The following is a 21,577-nucleotide window of genomic DNA, read 5'->3' as shown; positions in this document are numbered from 1 at the left end:
GCGCGACACGGGCATAAGCCGCTTTTGAGGAAATTGACATGTAGGGAATAAAGAAGACAGGATAGTTAATTTACCTCCGGCATCACATGCTTTGTCAAGTCCATCCTTTAAAGTGCAGCTCACATCACTCTCAAACACGAGAGTTTCTTTACAAAAAAAAAACAAAAAACAGGGCAAAGTCCCGGAAACTGGCGCCCGCACGCTGGGTTCAGCCCTTTTGTCCACGGCTCAACCAAACTCCCTCACAAGCACATCCCCGGATATTCATGTAAACGTGCTTGCGCACATCGCACGGTGACGTGTTTTCTGTCGCGCCGACACCGAGGCCGAGAAGGAAAATATTCACACTTGGACGACATTTTGATTATGTCCTTAAATATGCCACCACTGGGAGCAGCAAGCGGGCACAGTTCAAAGCACCTCCCATTGTTGCGCCATTTTGAACCAGTTCAGCCAAGTGCCCAAAGCGACATTTAAACTGGCTCTAATTTTGCCTGCGAGTGTGTTTGCTGCACAGATAACCACAGAGCAGCTGCTTCACACCACTCCATGTGCACAGTCGCACACAAAAAGCACACGCTCTCCTCTCGCATGCAGCACGGAACACGAACACATGCAATAAATATGAGCGAATGAACACCAGAAAGTGCTTTAAAACCACAGCTACGACGTACATTAGGTCAGAGAGAAGGCGTTACATGTTTGCATGGTTCTGTGTGTGAGTGTGTGTGTGTGCATGCTCGCACACCTACGTACTTCACATCCTGCGCCTAGAGCAGGCGTTCTTGCTCGAAAACTCTGCTGCCCTGTGTTTCACACAAAGCAAGCGGGAGCAACTGTTGAAAATTGCATGAAACAAGACGCGAAAAGAGCTAACGGACGACTCAAGTCGAACAATTCGGAAAACGCGCAGGACGACGACAAGCGACAGTGGCCTAGAAATGGCACAAAACACCAGAAGCCCCATCACAGCGACGCTAGAGAGCGAGGGGGGAAAAAAACGTCACAGCGCTCCCTGCCCCTTCTGAAGCCAGAAGACTCTCCTCCCACCCGCCTCCCTGCCACCCCCACCCCCTCAATAAAAAAGTGATTTCATGACGAGTGACTTTTGTTTGAGAAAAGTTTGTGAAACATCGCCATGCAAGGCAAGCGGACCTCAGTGAAGGGTTCAATCACTGCCACACACACACACGTACACACACACATACATACACACATACACTCTCTGCTTGCTCATGTCATCCACAAAAAGAAGGAAATGCATGCAAAGTCTCTTACCTCCACAGCCTGAAAGAGGCAACAGTCTGGAGAGCAGGATGGCATTTTCACACTGAGACGCTCTCCAGTGACACAGAGAGAGAGGAGAGGCAGAGCGAGAGAGGAGAGGAGAGGGGGGAGGAAAAGAAGTCAGGAAGAGGCGAGGGAGAGAGGGAGGGGCTGACTGGCAAGGAGAACACAAGAGAGGTAAGAGCGAAAAGAGGAGTGAGGCGGGGGGAGAAGAGGAGGGAGGAAGTGACAGAGAGGAAAGAGCACAGAGCAGAGAGACTCACACGGGGGCTGAAAAGACAGACGGCTAGGCCCGGTTAACTCGCGGTGGGCAGCATCGAGGCTGGCCTAGCGACGAGTGGTATGAGCCTCCTCCTCCTCCTCACACTGGATTATCGCAGTGTGGGATTTTTAAAACAGTGAGCTCCTTCCTACCTGTCACGTAGCCGCCCGTCATTTTAATGAAAACACACACACACTTACACGTTTCCACATTTACAGTATATAGAGGTCATTGTAATGAGCTACAAAGCCAATCACTGTATGCGCATCCCTGGTGGGTTTTAATTTCCACCCCCACCCCTCCTCCCGCTCATATCCTCTTCCCTCTCAACAGCTGTGTGTGAAATATTGTGCGTTGAGGTGAGCAGCAGAGCAACATGTGTAACGTCCACTCGTGCAAGGTAGTTCCATTGGAAGTGGCTCAAGCGTCGCACAGGCTTCGCAAAGGGGGGTCAAGGGAGGGGTAAAAGAGGGAGGAGGGAGAGGAGGCGGAGGAGGGGAGGCGGTTGCTCAGCAAATCTGCCCAGCCTGAGGATAGAGAGGGAGGGAGGCGAGGGGAAGAAAAGAGGGAGTACAGAAAAGAGGGCTATGGCGGAATGTCAGTAATGCAATACTGAGTCATAATCAGGCTCATGTGTAGTGTGCGGGCCAACACAGCTGGCCCCTAATACGCTGTGCATGAGAACTGGGAGCCAAATGAGGAAAAGCGAATGTAAACCAAAACGATCCGCCGCAGCGCTGCTCCCCCCCTCCAACCCTCAACCCTCATGTTGCAGGTTTGCAGTCATCAGAGTTGCGGAACACAGCTCACGTGTTCATGTTTATGTATGTCTGTGCGTGTGGGTGGATCACGCATGTTCAAGCATGAGAGGAGGACATGCACTTTTTATTTAACAATAAAGACACTTAATAGGTCCACAATTGTGCAAAATTGACTTTTTTTATGATGCTGTAACAGTATGCGTCACAAGCCGCTGTTTATGTGCACCATATGTGGGAGAAATAGCTTCCCTCACTTGGTTACAACTCTGGAGAGCGGAGGCACTCAAATGGTCACTGGAAGTTGTTTTTTTTTAAGGAAAAAAACTTCATGGCGCCTTTGTAAAACAGCAGGCTTTGCTACACATCTTAAAATAAATCTTGGAGCTCTGCCAACTATGTGTCAGTCAGCTACAGATGTAGGAGCTATAAATTGTTTTTCCTTCAGCAAATAGGCGAACCTGACATGATTAACATGATTAATATTAAGTGTAGCACTTTAGCACTAGCAATGTAATGTTAGCATTGTAGCTCACATGGCTACGTGAGCTACAATGCTAACATTACATTGCTAGTGCTAAAGTTTGTGTGCTCCAGTTGCAGTCCTTAATGTTACACTTTTATATTGGTTAAATTGAATGTTACAGTGCACATGCTAACCATCGCTGTGAAAGTTCCACCATCAACGCTAAGTTGAAATACACTATTGTGTGTACAATATTTGGAGTGATGAAAATACTTTTGTTTTTTTCCTTTAACATGATGATGTGAACTAGCCATATCCTCTTCCCTTCCCCCACTGCCTTCTATACCTCCCCAGCAGAAGAGCGTTATTGGCTAGCTTATAGGCCAGATCGTCAACGCACACAAACACACAAAGCGGGCTTGGAACATATTGGATTGAAGGGTCACGGACGGACAGACACCTGCAAACATGAAAACAAAAGACCACAAGAACAGTATGTACAGGGTCAGAGGTCATAGTGAATAATCTGCACCAGGGTCAGGACTACTTGACCGAAAAGGTTTATGGGCCCCTAAACCTATCAGGCTATTTGCGCACACAAACACACACACACATACACATACACACAGTAAAGTGGTTGTTCTAAACCAGAGCAGATTTCATCCACAGTGATAATAAAAGCTCAGATTGTATAAGAAATCTCAATTCGTTTGCAGCCGAGACAGCAGGGGAGGGCCTTTATCTGCAGATTGAATCTTTTTACATAACATATAAAGAGGAGCATAATGATGGATTCTCTCCTCCCTGCATAACATTAGAAAATCTACAAAAGCACATCTATGATGCTATTACAGAGACAGAGTCAGCTGACGGCCCATCAGTCGCTGCCCTCGGGTTTATTTCCAAATGTATTGGAATCTTTGGCTCAAAAGGAAAACTATATTTATTGTCTGATGGTTTGGAGAATTTGGTTTTTTTTAGAACACTATAAATATCATAGTAATGGTAAATACACAACACATTAATATCTAAGAATAAACTTGTGCATAACCCTCATACTCTTCTTTGGCATATCTGTGCTTAAATACTAACTTTAGTAGGCACACATAAGCAGCTGCTATGTAACCGATTGGCCAAAATGACAGTTTTATCATTAAAGGCGAGCCCACAAAGCCAAATGATCATCGCACTGACATATGACCAATTACCCTGCAGTTGTTTCAGTCCCAGCCAGCATTATTAGCTTGTCTGAGCATAGGGGTGAGCTACCACACCCTTCTCTAATGTGAGCATCAGTGGAGCAGCCCTCCTTCCGACGCCTTTCATGTCTGCCAGTGGTCGGGTTTCAAGGCAGACAGAGCTTATTAGCTCCACAGACAGGCCAAACTTAATTTCACCTCCACAGAGGGCCAACGCAAAGCCTAACTGAGTGTCTCACCTCTCCACGACCTGCAAATGACACGACACACATATTCATATTCATGTGCACAAGTGTCACTTCTTGAAACCCTTTATGTGCAAGAATCTGCACAGGTTTACCTCATTACAAGTCACGTGATTGGTGTAATTTGATATGAGAAAACATAGGTGAAATCTGGAGCCCCGGCTGGCAACATGGTGCCTGGGAGATAGTATCAGAGCTGTAATAGACACACAGATGGGAAAGACTTAACTCAATTCTCCTGCCCTGTTGTGTTGAAAGTGATTGTCACTGTCCAAATAGTAGAAAAATGTTGATTTTCAATTGGTGACGCAATGAAAAAAATAAGCTCTACCAAAGCTCCTAAAATGCCCCCTTTTCATTGAACCCATAACATGATTGTCTCAATGAGCACTAGATATTTGCGAGCAGGACTACACTAATACCACTAAAATGGTTTCTTTGAGACTTTGTGGAGGGGATTTCAGGTGGTTTGGCTGATTCATGCTGTATGAAGTGGCTTGTGTTTGATAACCTCCGTTCTGTCTTAGAGACATGTTAATAAAACTGACTTCACATGATGGCTGAGAATCAGGAGTCACGGTGGGTCAATCTTTCTAACCAAACACCAAATTCTACGAAGGCATACACTCATGCACTTTGCCAAATCTTACCCGGGTGGGTGACCGAATTCCCATTTGCGGTAAAGCACCTTGATCCACATTAGAATCGACAGTGACATGCTATCTCACTAACAATAGCGCTTATATATCCGTGTCATTATGAGCTTATGCTGTAGAGCAGGCTCTCTCTGCCATCATTGCACGCACACATACACACACACACACACACACACACACACACAATCATGCACCTGATCTGACTGCAGCGGGTCAGCAGACCTTTGCGTGCAGAGGAACATCAGCTGACCGCAGACAAAAGCAGGGGAAGAAGTCCTCACCGCAAGGAGAGAATGACTCAGCATTCTAGTTTCTAATTAGGTGCCACAATATTGTTGCAATAAATAATGACATTATAGCAGGGGGGTGATAAATCATAGCATATAGCTTTGTGCTGCTGCATGATAACACAGAGAAGCAACAATTAAAATAGGATTACCTTTCTTTAAAATCAAGCCCATCTTTTTTGCTTTGATTCTATTGCTTTGTCATTTGTTTTTGTCTGTACAAAGCTTTGCCTTTTTGCATGAACCGAGCCACACAAGTTCGTCCACCGAGCCACTCCTATTCACTCGTGCAACAATAGCAGTGAGGAAGATCTAATTTCCTGCCGGACAAAAGATCCACAACTCCAATGTGGCGTCAGCCAGCAACTGGGAAAGACTTTACAAGGGGGCCAAACTGACGTCAAAGTAGGCTTTATAACCAACTATATTAACATATGGCTCATGTTGGAGTCCCTATTTGCACCTATTGATGAAGACTTAATCACTTGTACCATGTTCTGGCACAGGTCTAGTCAACTGTCAGCTCATAAGCTGAATCAGACCCACAGATGACTTCAGAGGCGCCCACAAGTTCAACTCAAAACATTTTTGTTGCAGTTTTCTCAAAAACATTGAGAAAATGATGCATGATGTTTAACCAGCTTTTCTGCTGCATACTTGGAGTGCTTCTGCCATATACAGGACCGCACATAAACATAATGTTTGTGTTTTAATTCATGACTATATTAGCCATTCAGTGGTAGAATTTACAAGTATTATATATGGACCTTGATGGGAGGGGCTTTTTCAAACTTCCTTTGAGAGGTCAGCAGCAGGATGCTTGTAATACTGTGTCCCTGCTCACAAATGAAAGTTTGGTGTTACATGCGGGCAACATGATGCCGTATTTACCAGTTCTACCATTCTGTGGTGGCATCTGATCCCATTCCCGTGAAAGCAGGAGCTAGAAAACTGATTATTTACAGGGTAACTTGTATGTGAGATGACTGACCTTGTGGAGGACTACTGTACGTGATTGTAGGGTTCGATAACATTGAAGCATATCTTCAAAAATCTGAGATGTCATGTTATATTTTTCATGGTGGCCTGCTCATAATACCCAGAGGAGAAATCCATTTATGTTATTAGCCATAATGCAGACCATAAACCTGTCATGTCACGCATACACTCTGCCATACTTATAGTATAATAACATAAGCTGCTAATATGAGCTGTGTATCCCAGTGAGAAAGACTGAAGATTAGTGAAGAATGTTCAGATTTCAGCAGAATAGCTGGAGGGGAGCGACTGAGTGATCCTGTGATGAAAACCATGCCAATGTAAATACAATGCAACTAGCACAGCATGTCTCTGATTGTCATTTATGCTGTTGCATAAGACGTACTGGACTCATCTCTGGAGTCTTCCTTGGATCATATATCCTCACAGATGTGTATACATCCACGCATCCTAAACGCAACCTACTTGGCTCAGAGAGGACGTTACACAACATGGCATGCAAGCAGAAGCGCCAATGTCTAGAGTTCAAGCGCTTGCTGCTACACTGTTGTGTCACAAGTGAGTGATTTGATCAGTTAAGGCCCATATTCAAAGGCTCGTTTTATGCATTAACTCTGATGAGAACACAATGGTTCCACTGAATGAGGTCGGGGGGATGAGATCACATTTTTTAATCACTCAAAAAAAAACAAAAAACAACCTATGATGCAAAAGTGGGTTATTGGGTGTCTTCTTTCACTTCATCATTTTTAACCCCTTCCACTGGCTACAATCTCAAACACTCTGTATTTTGGGGTGTGTACACAACAATGCAGGAAGCTGATGCTTAATATTTAAAGGAGCCCAAACCCAAACCCGACAACATCCACTCTTGCTGCGCTTGGGCAAGGGTCACCTCGCCTCGCCCCGCTCCCGTCCAAGTCCAATCCACGTACCCCTCAAACAATGCTAATAGTCAGAAGAATTGCATATCGAATATATTTAAAACAGCTGTTTGTGGCATTCCAAAAACACGCTAGGTTAATTGCTGACTCCAAATTGTCCATAGGTATGAATGTGAGTGTGAATGGTTGTTTGTCTATATGTGCCCTGTGATTGGCTGGCGACCAGTCTAGGGTGTACCCCGCCTCTCGCTAGGCTCCAGCACCCCCCACGACCCTAGTGAGGAACAGTGGTAGAAAATGAATGAATGAACAGCTGTTTGTGAAGTGGTGAGAACAGAGAAGCAGTGACCACGAGGTAGGTCTTTAGCTCCCCGGAAAACAAAAAAACTCTTCCAATTGTTGCCTTACTTTGGTTTGTATTCACGCAAAAAACACTTTCTTGGAGCAATATTGTAAAAAGCAAACAAAACAAAGAATGAACATAGGAACTTTAGGTGTCTGTAAAAACTTATATGTGGCACCCACATTCTTTGATTTGTCAGCATGTGGACACCCTTGATTTGCATTTGCAATTTCAAACATATGCATAAGCCTGGAAAGTTGGAAATGTATGATAGGGCCCTTTTAATCATACACAATATGTACACACAAAACCCTAAACAACGACAATTGCAAACAGAACGCACATTTGTCCCATTTTGAGGGGACAGACTGCAAGTTAAATGAGCTGAACTAGACAAAATCAAGATGTTTGGAGAAAGGACACACAACAGGCCCTTTGTGCAAAGTGCAAGCTTGCTCTCTGACTCCAGATCTTGTGAGATGATGTCAAGGAGATAGAACGAATGAGCACAATGCACCTGTGAACTGTACAATAAAGGTTGTGTGTGTGTGTGTCTAAAAAGAGGGTGTTTTTTTTTTTTTTTAAATAATTCTCATTATTCAGGGAGGGCATCCTGAAAAGGATGGAAAATTCCTGGGACAGGAGGCTCTGCCGGGGGAAGGAAGGGCAAGGCTACGACACACACACACACACACGCACACGCACACGCACACACACACACACACACACACACACACACACACACACACACACACAGGCGTGCTTTCACACACTCACACAGTGACGCCAAGAGCCATCTTGCAAGCGTGTGAACCGGAAACGGACGCTTGTCTTGCCGGAGACGGCAGATGGATTCACTAGGTTCAGAGAGAGCCAACCTGCAGACGTTCCCAGCCCGTATTCCCAGTTCTGCAACGGAAGTCTGCACACGGTCTCCAACATCCTGGAGACATCGCTCACCTCCTTCTACAGCAAAACATGTCTACTACTGTACCACTGAGTATAGTATGTTTGATAGTGTTGCTTCCACCACACACGCTAAAAGACAGTGTTAGATAACCCATAGTAACTTGTGACCTGATAGGCAGGGAAAGACAACACATGCTGCTCTGACATGAACATGTAGCACCCATTTTCCACAGATGATTGAATAGTCTATTAAATGAAAATATGTTATGATTTGAATATTGTAGTCAGATATAACTCGGTGAAGTGGATCGTGTGCACCTACGTGCTTGTCAGAAGCCTCGATGGGGCTGAGAACCGGCGAGCCAGCTGGACTGCAGAGCTCAGGAAAAGGGTTGGGGATGGCAGGGAGTGAAGCAGGACGCAGATGCTGCTCTTCCCGCAGGCACCTGCAGGGGGAGACATACACACACTGACGCTCATGTCCCAGTTGAGGGATCAAACACAAGGTCATGGGGTGGCAATTAGACTTTAATGATCATCTCTTCCTGTTCCATACCATGCATGTGGTAAATAGCCAATTGTCTTATGATCTAATTATCTTAAGTTCTGCAGGTTGTGCGTCTTTATACCTGGCGGCCTGGATGTGCATTGGTTGAGAGTGCCGCAGCCTCTCCCTGGATGGGGGCACAGCAGGGGGAGTGTGGCGACGGAGGGCCTGGCCGTGTCTGACACAGGGGGCGTGCATATGGTGATGGTGCCCGTGCCCGTTGAGGATGAGCGCCGTGTCTGCCTGGTTGGAGTACACACTCTCCATGGAGGAGTTCATCTCGTTGACCAGCTTCTCCAGATCCACATCGTCATCTGGGGCGAGGGGGAGAGCGGGACAGAGAGAGTAACTACTAGATGTTGTGAAGTGAGTTTCAAAGCTCCAAATATTGTCTTGCCAATGAAGCAATAAACATGAAAGCCAATGTGCTTCTAGATCTATGAAGGGAAAGCATGCTTGTATGACAGCGTTCTCCATAAAGTTGCCACCATGCTTGACTGTACACAGAATTTACATATTACGTATTAAAGTAGCAGTAGTGTTGTTGGGCTGGTCTAACATCCATCAGCTCCAACCAGTGATGTCATGGAGGAGTGGAAGCGGATTCCATATCAACCTGTGCAGTCCAGGTTTAAGACTACTAGATAACAATGGCACTCACACTAAATACTTTGAGCAATATTTATTGGACAGCAATGGCCCTGTGTTGAATCGTTGTCAGCGGTTGGTAAAGCTTTCCAAACTGTGCTCCGACTACTCTTAAGTTTAACTTCTTTTACATTGTCCCCTTGAGGTGATAAAATGGTTTCTGATATGTAAAGAATGTAGTCGTTTCTGTGAGATACTGCAGACATAGAATACAAAAGTCTTTAGTTGGACAGTATGCTCCAGTATGTTCCAGTGTCCGAGGCCCTTTTGACCAAGGAGTGTCCCAAACCAACACCGCACAAAATTCCTGACATTCCATTTTGGAGAGGAAAAAATTACAGCAATCTGGGAACGCTCACCAGCCTGTTCATGGGTACAGACACACACACACACGTGCACACACACACACACACACACACACACACACATCGGTGAGCTGAGGACAGAGTGTACAATATCCAGCCCTGATGTGCATGTAATTATACAGGCGAATAAAAAAGTACATCTGCAGGCCAAGCAAGTGTACACACCAAGGATTAAAAAAAAGCTGCTCTATACTCTAAACAGTGGGGAGTTGGCTCAGCTCAGATCACAAAGAGGTATGCATGAGAAAGGGGGGGGGGGGGGGGGGTAGTTGAGGACACAAGGTCATGTGATGTTCAAGAGTGGGACAAAGGTTCTGTGGTGTTGGGCCGCAGAAGAGAGCAGATGAGGACAGTAGGTTATTATGTAAAGCTCAGGAGTGATGATTGTGTTTGGTATCCCAGCTTACCATTTATGTGCCAGTCACACTGCCAACACACACTTTTATTTAATACACTAGAACCTCCACACTTGAACAGGAGGCTTAAGTTGACATTTTAACATTCTTCAAGTGTCAAATAAATTAACCACTCTACAATAAAACTAAAATAATGAAAAATCCTACAGTAGAAAAATGGATGGATAATGAAACCTAGCTTGAACCTTACATTCTCACTGAGCTGAGGTTGAATCTTATTTTTACTTATTACTTATTACTTTTGAGGCACATTTGTCCACAAATGTGGCTTCGTCTGTACAAGATTGCTCTGCGTCTTTCATTGGAGCAAGATAGAAACTCTCTTTCTGGCACGCTCAGGCTAAATTTCAAATATCTTCTGCAATTTAAATTGTTCACTCTGACAGCTGATCAGTTGCAACATCACTTTCAGATTTGACCTGATGAGCCAGCAGCAATTTGAAATTAAATTTAGCCCATCATGCAGCTTTAGGGGGATAATGACAGTATCGCTGGCATTCCCCTCCCTCCTCCCATTACTGGCTTGGCCCACACTACACCACACTTGGCTACAGCCAGGGAACATATAGCATAAAAATGTCTTCTCCTCGCGTCTTTTTTTCCTGGATGTTTAGGAACCGCGGTGTCCGTCTGGACAGCATCTGGCTACAAAATCTCCCGTCCGCACGCGGGCCAGGACATTCCAGTCAGATCCCAGGATACACTGAATGAGTGCTCTCTGTCCCTGGCCGAGACACCCTGCAATCATTGATGGGCAGCTCAGAGGTCAGAGAAGTACCGACCTTTAACCTCAGCTACCTCGGCCAACTCGTGTCAGATAAGATTGAATAGCCGTACTTGCAGTGCTTTGCTTTTTGCTTTGACGTTAACATTTAGAGAATGAAGCACGGGTAACTTTTTTTTATAGTAGAAAACAATGTTTATATACTTAAGGGAGTTGTTTAAGTGTTTAAGGGAGCGGGATCTTTTGGCTTGGTTCCCTAAAAAGAGCAAGCTCTTTCAGCTCGGATTTATCACTGAAATAGTTTTGATGGCAATTAGACAGAAAGGTTCAATGTGATTGTGTGTATTATATGTAAATTAGTTAATTACTATCTAAAATAAACAATACAACATTAAGAAACCATGACAACAAAATATAAATCAAAATGAAAACTAAACGGTTCAGTGGTTAGCGCGCAGACCTCACAGCTAGGAGACCAGGGTTCAATTCCACCCTCGGCCATCTCTGTGTGGAGTTTGCATGTTCTCCCCGTGCATGCGTGGGTTTTCTCTGGGGTTTCCTCCCACATTCCAAAAACATGCTAGGTTAATTGGCGACTCCAAATGGTCCATAGGTATGAATGTGAGTGTGAATGGTTGTTTGTCTATATGTGCCCTGTGATTGGCTGGCCACCAGTCCAGGGTGTACCCCGCCTCTTGCCCGAAGACAGCTGGGACAGGCTCCAGCACCCCCACGACCCTCGTGAGGACAAGCGGTAGAAAATGAATGAATGAAAACTAAATGACAACAGTCAAAGACCGGCCTTCAGAAACATAAAGTGCCTCGGCTTTTGTTTTCCTACGGCTCATTTTCCTCACCTTTCCAGCCTGCAGTCTCTAATTATGTAGCAATGTTCTCTCACTCCCTCCTGCTTGTGTGCTCACGACTGTGATGTGTCTGTAACCCCTCCCTTCCCCCTCGTGCTCAGTGTAAAGACATACAGCACCACACATTTTGACCAATCGCGTGCAGCTTCACTTCAAAGAGCCAGCTCTTAGAGCAATCGCAAACAACCCATCACTAACTTTTATGTGGAAAATCACATTGTTTCTTTGAACAAGGGTACAGACACAAAAGACAAACTCATGAGTATACTTTTTTTCTTTGTATATTCCTAAAAGGAATTACACTGCATCCACTAAACATTTAATATGCTGAACAAATGGCAGCAGAGCTTGATGCTGTGAGATAACTACAGTATTCAACAAACCATCCTATAGTCTCCAATAGTTGCCAGGTGTGTGGTCTACAAAAGCATGTAGCCTCTAATTAGCCAACAGGTCTAAAAAAAACAAACAAACAAAGGTGAACGGCTGTGGCTATAGGCAACCTCCCGATGTCTCTTTTATCAAAGCCCCAAGATGATAGTGGCTATATTTAAAGTAGCATGAGTGTTCAGCACCCAGTAGCTCCATCTCCCCATGCACTTTCAAATGTTGGCTGTGATTCGGCTGTTGTTGTGAAGCTGCACTTGCCGTGCTGTTTACACTGAACTCATCAGCGGTATTCATGCTGGCTGAGATGTTACAATAATGGTTTTGTTGCTGTTGTGTTGTGCAATATACTGGTTAATAAATAACCATGTGGTCAAAGAAAGCTGTTTTCTTTGCCACTTTCTCAATTACTCCAAAAATAAAAAATGTCCCTACAGTCTAAGCACATAGGAAATAGTGTTATTGCATCAAAGTAAATCAATCTTACTGAAGATGTTATTTATTAATATTCTACACTCTCAGGACACCTTGTATGAAGTGTTTTCAAGATTCCACTCTTATCGCCACCTTCCAACGCCTAGTCCTTTCCGCAGTTTATATGAATGAACGCCCCAGCTATGATTAGAGTATTTATGGTACACACAGCTGAGTCAAAAAGAAAAAAGGCTGCTTTTGCTAAGATTTATGAGCATGTCAGTATGGTTGGAGGGTAAGAAATGAGCAACATACAGCCAGCTTTGCGGTTTTGACTAACTTTGCCAAACTCCACAGAGTGTCAACCATTGGGACTTCCTGCATTCGATTATGAACCCGCTTACCCCTTACTTGTATTATCAGCACCTCTGTCCCACAGACCTCTGCCCTACTTTCTCCAATAACTCCCCTTCTGATTCGATGACCTACAGGCCTACATATATAAACAGTCTACCTAGTCACGGTTCTCTCTTTAAGGCATGTTTACAACACACTTGCACTAGCATGACCGGCATATAACTGCGAGGGAGAAAGAGAAGGATGTCGGCAGAGGAGGACGATTTACAACATCTTCACTGCTTCCAAGAATTTCCACGATGGCTGAAAGGATTTCTGAGAACGTACTGGGAGCTGAGCAGGTTTTAACACATGGTCGTTAGTTAGGAAAGATGGAAGGGCGGTTAGAAGGCTGGACAGAATTTAATATTTGTCTAAACATCTGGAAGGCAGAAGGAAGACAATGTCCTAGATGGAGATAAAGATAACAAAGGGAGGGTAGAGTTGATGAGCCTTTTGAAGAAAGTTTGGCAGTAGAAAGATTCCACGAGTTAAGATATGGAGAAATGGAAAGCCATCATTTACAGCATAAAGACAGCAATGGACAATTACTGCCATACTTGATGTGTCATTTCAGTTCTGGAACAGACAGGATTGGAGAGTTACCATGGTGATGTGGCAAGTTTGGGGGGGCCGGGCGCTGAAAGCCCGGAACGATCAGCTCCTCAGGCCTGTGAGAGGAACTGCGGTCCATGCCTTCCTGCCAAAAAAAACAAAACAGGCAGAACAAAAAAGAAAGATGTTTTTGAACTGACCATGTGACAAGAAAGCCATGCGGCGGTGTTGGATGTCAGATATTTAAGTGAAGCAAAACACAGTGGGTTATTTTCACAGCGCTCAAGACAAAAGATGGGTTCACGCCTCTGCTCTCGAGGAACACTGAGTGACACACAAGCGATACTTTGACCCTGTAGCACTGTGACTTCATGACCCCGTGGCCTTTTTTTTTTCTCTCAGTCTGCCTGTCACACACCTGCTCCAAAGCGTCACATATGAAACTGGCTTCAGGCACATCAATCACTCACAAAGCACACTTCAACCATCACTCACGGCCAAGTTCCTTGTGCATTGTGTAATTCAACACAGCCTCCAGCCTTAAAAGCTGCAGAGTGAAGGGAGGGAAGGGGGCCAAAACAAAAAATCGAGACTTTTCCTGGAAAATGCAGAACGTGGAAGCATTGCTTCCAGGAACTGTGCACGGCCAGATGTCCTGGTGCGCATGCACGCACACACACGCAAATGCGGGATGCTTCGAAAACATCCATAAATGCCCAAAGTACAAATTATTGCTCCGAGAAGCGGCAGCCAAAAGCTTTCCAAGGAAGGCAACTTGATTTGGCTACACAGTCTGTGGGATGACAGAGAATGCCTGCAGGCTTAAGAAAGCTCTGACTATATAAGATCCAAATCAGGGCTTCTCAAGTTCTTAGAATTTACAGAAGATTTAACTTACTACGTAAGTGTCCAAGCATGGCATTGGAAGCATGCTTGCTGGTGAAACCCTGTATAAACTTCCTCCATTAAATAAACTGTGCAAATACATAAAATGGTTATTTTAAATTCTAATATAAATCCCAAAGCTGTGCATGGGCCAGGTAAAAAGGCTGCAGCTACCAAACAGTAACACCATTGTGGAAAACGATATTCAATTGCTGAATTTGTGCAGTGTACATAGTATGATGTTTGGTTTCGTCAAGAGTCATTCAAAATGTACGTTTTTGGGAGTTGGTTGGAAAACTGGAACGACCATTATTGTGTTAAAAGAAAGTAAAGAGCATGAGATCTTCTACTCCTGAATGGCCACACACAAAAGGTTGAAAATTTGACAAAACATACACCCCTACTGTGTTGCCTGCGCATCATTTTTCTGACAAAACCACCACAAGGTAGAACTGTTATTAAACCCCAAAGTTGGACTGACTTGAAATTTCTCACACAGCTCAATGCACTCTACAAAACACCAACTGTAACTTTAAACTGTTTAACTGAATCACCGCAACATTTGGTGCACACCTTTAGGGGCTGACAAGACAATATGTCTGTTGAAACACATGGCGGCCATCAATTGGCCGTAAGTCATGCTAGCCTGTCTTCCAAAGCATTTTCAGCACAACCAACAGGGGGCGCCACAAAGCTCATATTAGACTGTATCGACAATAAAGAGTGATGACCATGTACTTTATTTTTGTTCCAAAATGTTTTAATCTTCCTTTTAAGAGCCGTTTTGCAGTAAAAAGGTGGACTTCAACAGCTTTAGCATGATTGTAGAACCACCTCACACCTGCTGGGCTGGCCAGAAAATGGTTTGAATCCGTATTTTGCTTCATTGACAGAAGGGGGCGACTTAAAATGAAATGCAACATATAGGAGTCTCTGATAAAATGGCCTACTTGGCAGCTGAGTAGGAGCACATACACAAGCTGCGTAAAGGTTCACGGCGTCCAACTGCTACACTGACTTGGAAGCACAACCACAAAACTGAGCGCTAACAGTTGCCGAGGCAACCAATGCACACAGCCACTGACCCTTGACCTCAGAGGAGAGGAAGAAAGAGGGAATTGTAGTCCCAGCTCTGAGACACATCACACATGTTCCGAAGTGTTGCCTTCGCTGGCACTCAAGCCAGACTTTTAAGGGAGACTACAAGCTGCCGTGCTTCTTTCCACCCTTCAGACCCGTTCAGGCCATAACTCAGCCAAGCTTCCAGCATGAGGGCTGCGGTTTTGTCGTGTGTCCACATTTACAAGCACATTTGTACACAGGAGAGAGGAGAGACAGACAGCAGTTGCCTGGTTCCAAAGCCTATGACAGACCTTAAGGAAGACACGCCTGGAGTGCTGCCCAGATTCCCAAACAGGCCTGCAGTAATGTTCTTTATTGTGTTATGTAAGTATGTTGGGGAAAAAAAGTGGTTTATCAAAACATACCAAACCTGCAGTCACTGCCTACTCAGAGACTCCATGGGGTGGACTCGATGTGTGCCATGCTGTGTCATGTCAGGCTTTACATAACACACACACACAAGCACACACACACACACACACAGCAATGTTGTTAGCCACTTCTCTGCCTCTGACTACCAAACTTTGTTTTCTTCCTCTCACTAGATGCAGGCTGGAGGAATGTTGCTCTGTATGGGGGATTCAATTCACTATTCACTGCAGTCTTACTGGTGCAAAACCCTTTCCTGGAAGCTAACGTGAACCAATCCAATTTAATGTCGGCTTAACAAGTAGCAGAAGGTTGCCTTTTTGAAAGCAGTAATAAAGCTCTCTGATCGGTCCCTCCGTGAGACATCAGGACTACCGTTCACGTGTTTGCAGGCCTGTCGCACGACAAAGCTGCACGATTGTTATTGTTGTCCACTCTATTTATAGACTCCAGCTCCTTAGCGAAATTCTTTGCGTTACTGGCGGTTGAAGAGGGGGAAATCTGGGATCCAGAAACAAAAGGCTCATTTTGCAGGAATTTTTCAGGGCATTGTAAAGTGGGTCTGATGTGGGTCAATGTATGCATTGATTATTATATTTATACATGCAAGTTTCACTTTGCATGATGTCATTTGATAGGCACCAAAACCCTTGCTCTAGAAGACAGCGGTCATATTTCTACCATTGGCAGTTGTCCTGCAAAAATCAACTACGCTGACAGATTTTGACCAGATTTGGAACACATATACTACACATTGGCTAAGATGGATTGTGAAAACTTTTTCTCAGTGGGTGTAGGCACAGCGTGGTGGCAAAGTTTGAAGAATTACAATTCATTGGTACCCTGTGACACAATAACGCTGCTCCTGAACTCTATGCTGGCAACAGGTCCTCAATTCTAACTTATAGTATGAAAACGCATGAGATACTCACCTGATAGTTGGAGTGACGCAGGAAGTAATCAGGGCCTCCCGCTAAGGCCATTTTGTTGGTTCAATGCCCGCCTCTGAAGAGAATGGCACCCTAGACATGAAGGAAGCACATAAGACAGGAGAAACATTACATTTAAATCACAGCTGAAGGGGGGGTGGTGACAATGTGAGAATGAGGCAACTTAAAATAGTCTCGCCTTCCCAGGTGAGGGATTTTGTGCTTTTGTCTGTTTGGTATACATGTAAAGAAAGACGGCGAGAACCAAACCCCCAAACCCAACACCCTGCTCGCGCCCGCAGAGAAAACAAAGTCTGCATGTGCGAGTGAATGGGCATGCATGGATGAACATGTGCACACCAAATCCAAAGTAAACACAAGCATTGTGTGCAACACACACACACAAGTCAGTTCCCAAACAATGCCTGGGGCTTAAGACTAAATAAGAACCACCACCACCCCCTTTCACTCCTCAACCCTCCACCTCCACAGCAACACATGACCACTCACCACCTGCAGACTGCATGGGCAAAGTGACGGGGGGGGGGCTGTACAAAAAGGGGGGTCTTGAAATGGGAGAGGGCTCTTCTAACTGCAACATGCAGCACTTTCTGTAGTTTTGAGTAATGGAAAGAGCATATACTGTGCATCCATGTACAGTCCACACACTTGCATACAAAGGAGCATTTTTTAATGTCGGTAGCATTTGGTTGATATAATAAGGTTTATAGTTCTGATGTACCAAGTATTTGGACCACATGGAAAAAAATATTAATCCGTTTGTACTATAAGGAAAAAAGTGTCAGCTTTACATAAACTCTCATTAATGAGAAAAAAGTTGCAACCTAAAAGTGTACTTTTACTAAAACAGTCAGAATATTGCAACAAAAATTGGCAATTCTACAGGAATAAAGTTGTAATTTTATGTGAATTCCTTTGTAAAATTATAAAAGGAAAACAGTTAATAAAGTTAGTTTACAGTTTTAAGTGAATCTAGTCTTACTAATGTAATATTACTTCATTCAATATGGCAGGTCGCTACAGAAAGTTGGAAATTATAACATTTCTAGGAAGACATACAAAAAAAAATACACCTCCATTCCCAACACAAGTCTAGTCGTTGTAATGATGTCTTCATAACGGCAGCTGAGGGAATCTGTTCCCTCCCACAAGTCCTATCTGGCTTCCCAATTTATTGCAATGCTTTAAGGGTATCCACCTCATAAACAAGATTTTCCCCGAATTCAAGAGAACAAGAACGGTTATTTCTGCTGCCTGCATAACTAATCTGGAGAGGAAACAGCATCTGCACACCGAACTCCTCTCACTAGCTTGGCACGGCTGCTGCTGCTTGCTCTTCTCTTACTCTCCCAGTGGGTCTCCATTGTACGTACCATTATATAACAGATATCAGATGGTGCAAACAATATCTCCTCCTCCTTAGCCTCTCGTTGCACCCCACCAATTACTCTTTCCACTGGGGCTCTGCTGCTATCTTTAGGTCACTCTGCTGACTGGGAATGCGTGTGTGATTTGCACATAGCATGCTGATAATCGTATTTTTTTTTTAAATCTCCTTATTTGTTTTTTTTACCCAGTTGCACAATGACAAATCAAAACTTGAACACCTATTTGCTCGTATAATTTGGAAAAATATACCTTTAATGCCCTAGTGGTTCTCAAGAGACTACTGCGGACTACTTCATCTTTTGATCATAGCTCACTTAATTTGTTTTTTTTCTTTTGGTTACACAACAGACTCTCAATATTTGAACAGCCCTAAAGCCGAAGCCGTAAACTTGACAGATACACACCTAAAGTTGCACAAAAACTGAGCCCGGACCGAGCATGAGGTCTCAGGGGACTTCAGCTCAGTGAGTATAAGGATTAACTCCACATGTTTTGGGGTTTTCTTTGTCAAGCCATGACAGAGGGGTATCAAATACGAAAAGAACGAAATGCACACCACAAAGTCAGTAACTTGGCTGTATTTTCTCTTAAAGGGAAGAGACTCACTTCATCAAATGGCTTATTTTCTCTGATTATATTGATTAATATGAGTGTAAAGGTGACTATAGGGGTGTTATTTTATGACGAACGTGCTCTAATGGTAGAAAGCTATAAACAGGTTTTCTATTCCCCAGCTCCAGAAATCTTTCATTAATTAATATTGAATCGTACTTTGCGGGAATTCATTTATCACGGTGGGGTCTGCAACCATTTAACTGCGATAAACGGGGGATTACTGTACTGTTAACATATTTGTAAACATGTTTTTTTTCACTTTTTGCTTTGCGATAGTATGACTCTGGAACAGATTACTTCCATCGCCATTGTCTCCTATGCGAAAATCTCTTCAGGTAGCATCTAGGAACAGACTACGTTCAACCTTTAAGGCTCCACTGTATATCTCACATGTTGCAGAGCAGAGGAGGCTTATGAGTCTGTTGACACCAATCAAGCGGCTGCCCAAAAGGGCAAGCCGCACTGCTAATAGGCTTTGAAAGTGAAGCCAAAGCTCAGAGTGCTTGACATTTGCTGACATTTGTGGTTCCTTGTGCGGAGAATGGGAGTAATTCAGCTTTACTGGGCATAACGGAAGGGACGGAGGGCGATCCAGAGAATTAAATGGGCCGAGGGGGCGAGTTAATAATGCCACACGTGTGGGTTAGTGGATATCAACACACACCAGCTGAGAAAGGTTGTTATTGTTTCACCTGCTGATTTTTTCTCCAGCAGTATGACGCAAAATCTCATGGCATGAAATTTTTACAGGAACAAAGTGATGAGTATTACACTTCCTGTAAACTATGAACCACCATTTTGCTGGCATTGGTCCCCGGGTTACAACCAGGATACAAGTTGCAATATCCATTTGCACCTGCGCAACACAAGCCACCATCCTTTCAGCGCCTCATTTAAGCATTAATGTCACCTGATCTCAAACATACTTTAATGCAACGTGCAAGGATCAGCCTACATTGCTTTCCCGGAAAAAGAAATCATTGTACCATTAGGAACTCTACATTTTCCAGGGAAGTTTGTCCACTTCTTAACACTGGAAAATTTCCAAAGAGACCATTAGGCATAAATCAGGCGTTGTACACGCAATATTAAATGAAAATGGTTTGTTGACAACATGATCATCTCTGGTCTAAACACAGAAAAACCGTTGCAACCACAATGACCCACTTTTTTTTGTTTTATTTTTTATGTCACTTCCTGAGTGTACAGACTGAATAGAGCTCTGCACTGATTTCAAGGGTTTGGATTATTTTGGCACTTTTTGCATAGACAGATCTGGACCATAATTACAGACCTGTTTGCTGACACCACTGGCTTGGATACAGTCGAGCATGAGGAACTAACTAATCAAAAAAAAAAAACAAAGCGATAGTCACCAGCAAGACAAGCTAACCGCCCCTAACATCCAAACTTCAAAAGCTGCTGACTACCAACGGTTGGAATGAGCAGAAAAAGGGCTTCTACGGCTGCGAATGTTGGCGAGGAAGACACGGAGGAGGGCCGGTGATGCTGAATTACACATGGAAGGACAACTCAGAGGTTAGTAAGGTGATTAATGATATGAGGAAGGAGGGATCTGGGCTACACAACAAAATAGATGAATAGCATGACAAAAAATATACGTCAAAACACTTGTTTTTGCTGAAGTGCAACATCCAACCTATCGCTCTCAAATATCGGCTAAATCTGTGTTAACCCATACTTTATGCACCTCACAGGTGTGGCATATCAAGATATGCCGATTAGACAGCATGATTATTGCTCAGGTGTGCTTTAGGTTGGCTCAAATAAAAGGCCACTTCTTTTATTGACGGAATATCGTAAGCACTTGGTGGCATCATATCCGGTGTTGTGGTCCGTTGGTGCGGTTGGCGTTCACACTCATCTCTGGAGTCCAAATGTTTGGTCCTGGTCTGCGTTCACACTTGATTAAATGTAAAAGTACTTGAAAAGCAAAGGGACTATTCAGTTTTAATCAGACCAAAAATGACAAGTGTTTCTATGGCTTTCATGCATGTGCAAATGTAGGGTGTTTGTCCTTTTAAAAACGGACCTTTTGTAAAAAAGAAACACAGCAGAACTCCCTGTTGGAGAACCTTGACATATGATTGTAGTTTAAGGGAGAAGACTTGACTCCATTTAATGTTGTTGCTCAGGTACTGCTGTGTGGTAATGTCCATCGTTAAAACATTCATATACAGGAGAATAAATATAGACAGATCAAGTTGAATTATCTTTTTAACGCCATCCTGTGATGAAGACCTAGCTTGCTTTGGAAATGTAAACATTTCCACCAGAATCATTTAAACAAGCACGTCATTTAGCTTAGCGTCTCACTTGCTAAACTATCTACACTTGTAGGTTGTTTGGGTTTTTTTTTTTTACCTCCGTCTAAAATGGTTAAGACGCCCCTTTAAGAGTCTAGCGCCTAGCTGGATTGTTGCATGTCAAATAAAGAAGTTCTTACGGTAAGGAAAGGGTATGCAGCGGCGATGCAGTCCAGGAAGAGCGTCGAAGGAGCCGGCGAGCTTCGAATGTCCTCCTACGGATCTCCACACAGTTTGCTTGCCCCCCCCACCCCAACCCAGAAAAAGTCTTCACCTTGTCCGCCTTCCTCCCTCTCGCCTGCCCCCC

The 21,577-nt window shown here is 44.1% G+C and overlaps 1 protein-coding gene across 9 annotated transcripts in view; it reads right to left on the bottom strand.

The window, feature by feature from the left end:
* LOC131101367 (growth factor receptor-bound protein 10-like) overlaps positions 1-21,577 on the bottom strand; it is a 38,444-nt gene extending 16,867 nt beyond the window's left edge. For 2 of the 9 annotated variants that reach the window (XR_009119191.1, XM_058046411.1), the window contains exons 1-5: positions 21,411-21,577; positions 16,922-17,011; positions 13,665-13,758; positions 8,925-9,156; positions 8,618-8,741 (exon numbers count right to left, since the gene is read on the bottom strand). Coding sequence is in view for 8 of the 9 variants with exons in the window: in XM_058046411.1 (XP_057902394.1) it covers positions 8,618-8,741; positions 8,925-9,156; positions 13,665-13,758; positions 16,922-16,972 (501 nt within the window). In the remaining variant the exon portion in view is untranslated. The other 7 variants (XM_058046412.1, XM_058046415.1, XM_058046414.1 and 4 more) reach the window with 7 other exon arrangements.

Source organism: Doryrhamphus excisus, chromosome 14, assembly GCF_030265055.1.
Source record: "Doryrhamphus excisus isolate RoL2022-K1 chromosome 14, RoL_Dexc_1.0, whole genome shotgun sequence".
Lineage (NCBI taxonomy): Eukaryota > Metazoa > Chordata > Actinopteri > Syngnathiformes > Syngnathidae > Doryrhamphus > Doryrhamphus excisus.
The sequence above is the reverse complement of the archived record's forward strand: the minus strand, read 5'-3'. Positions and strand labels throughout refer to the sequence as shown.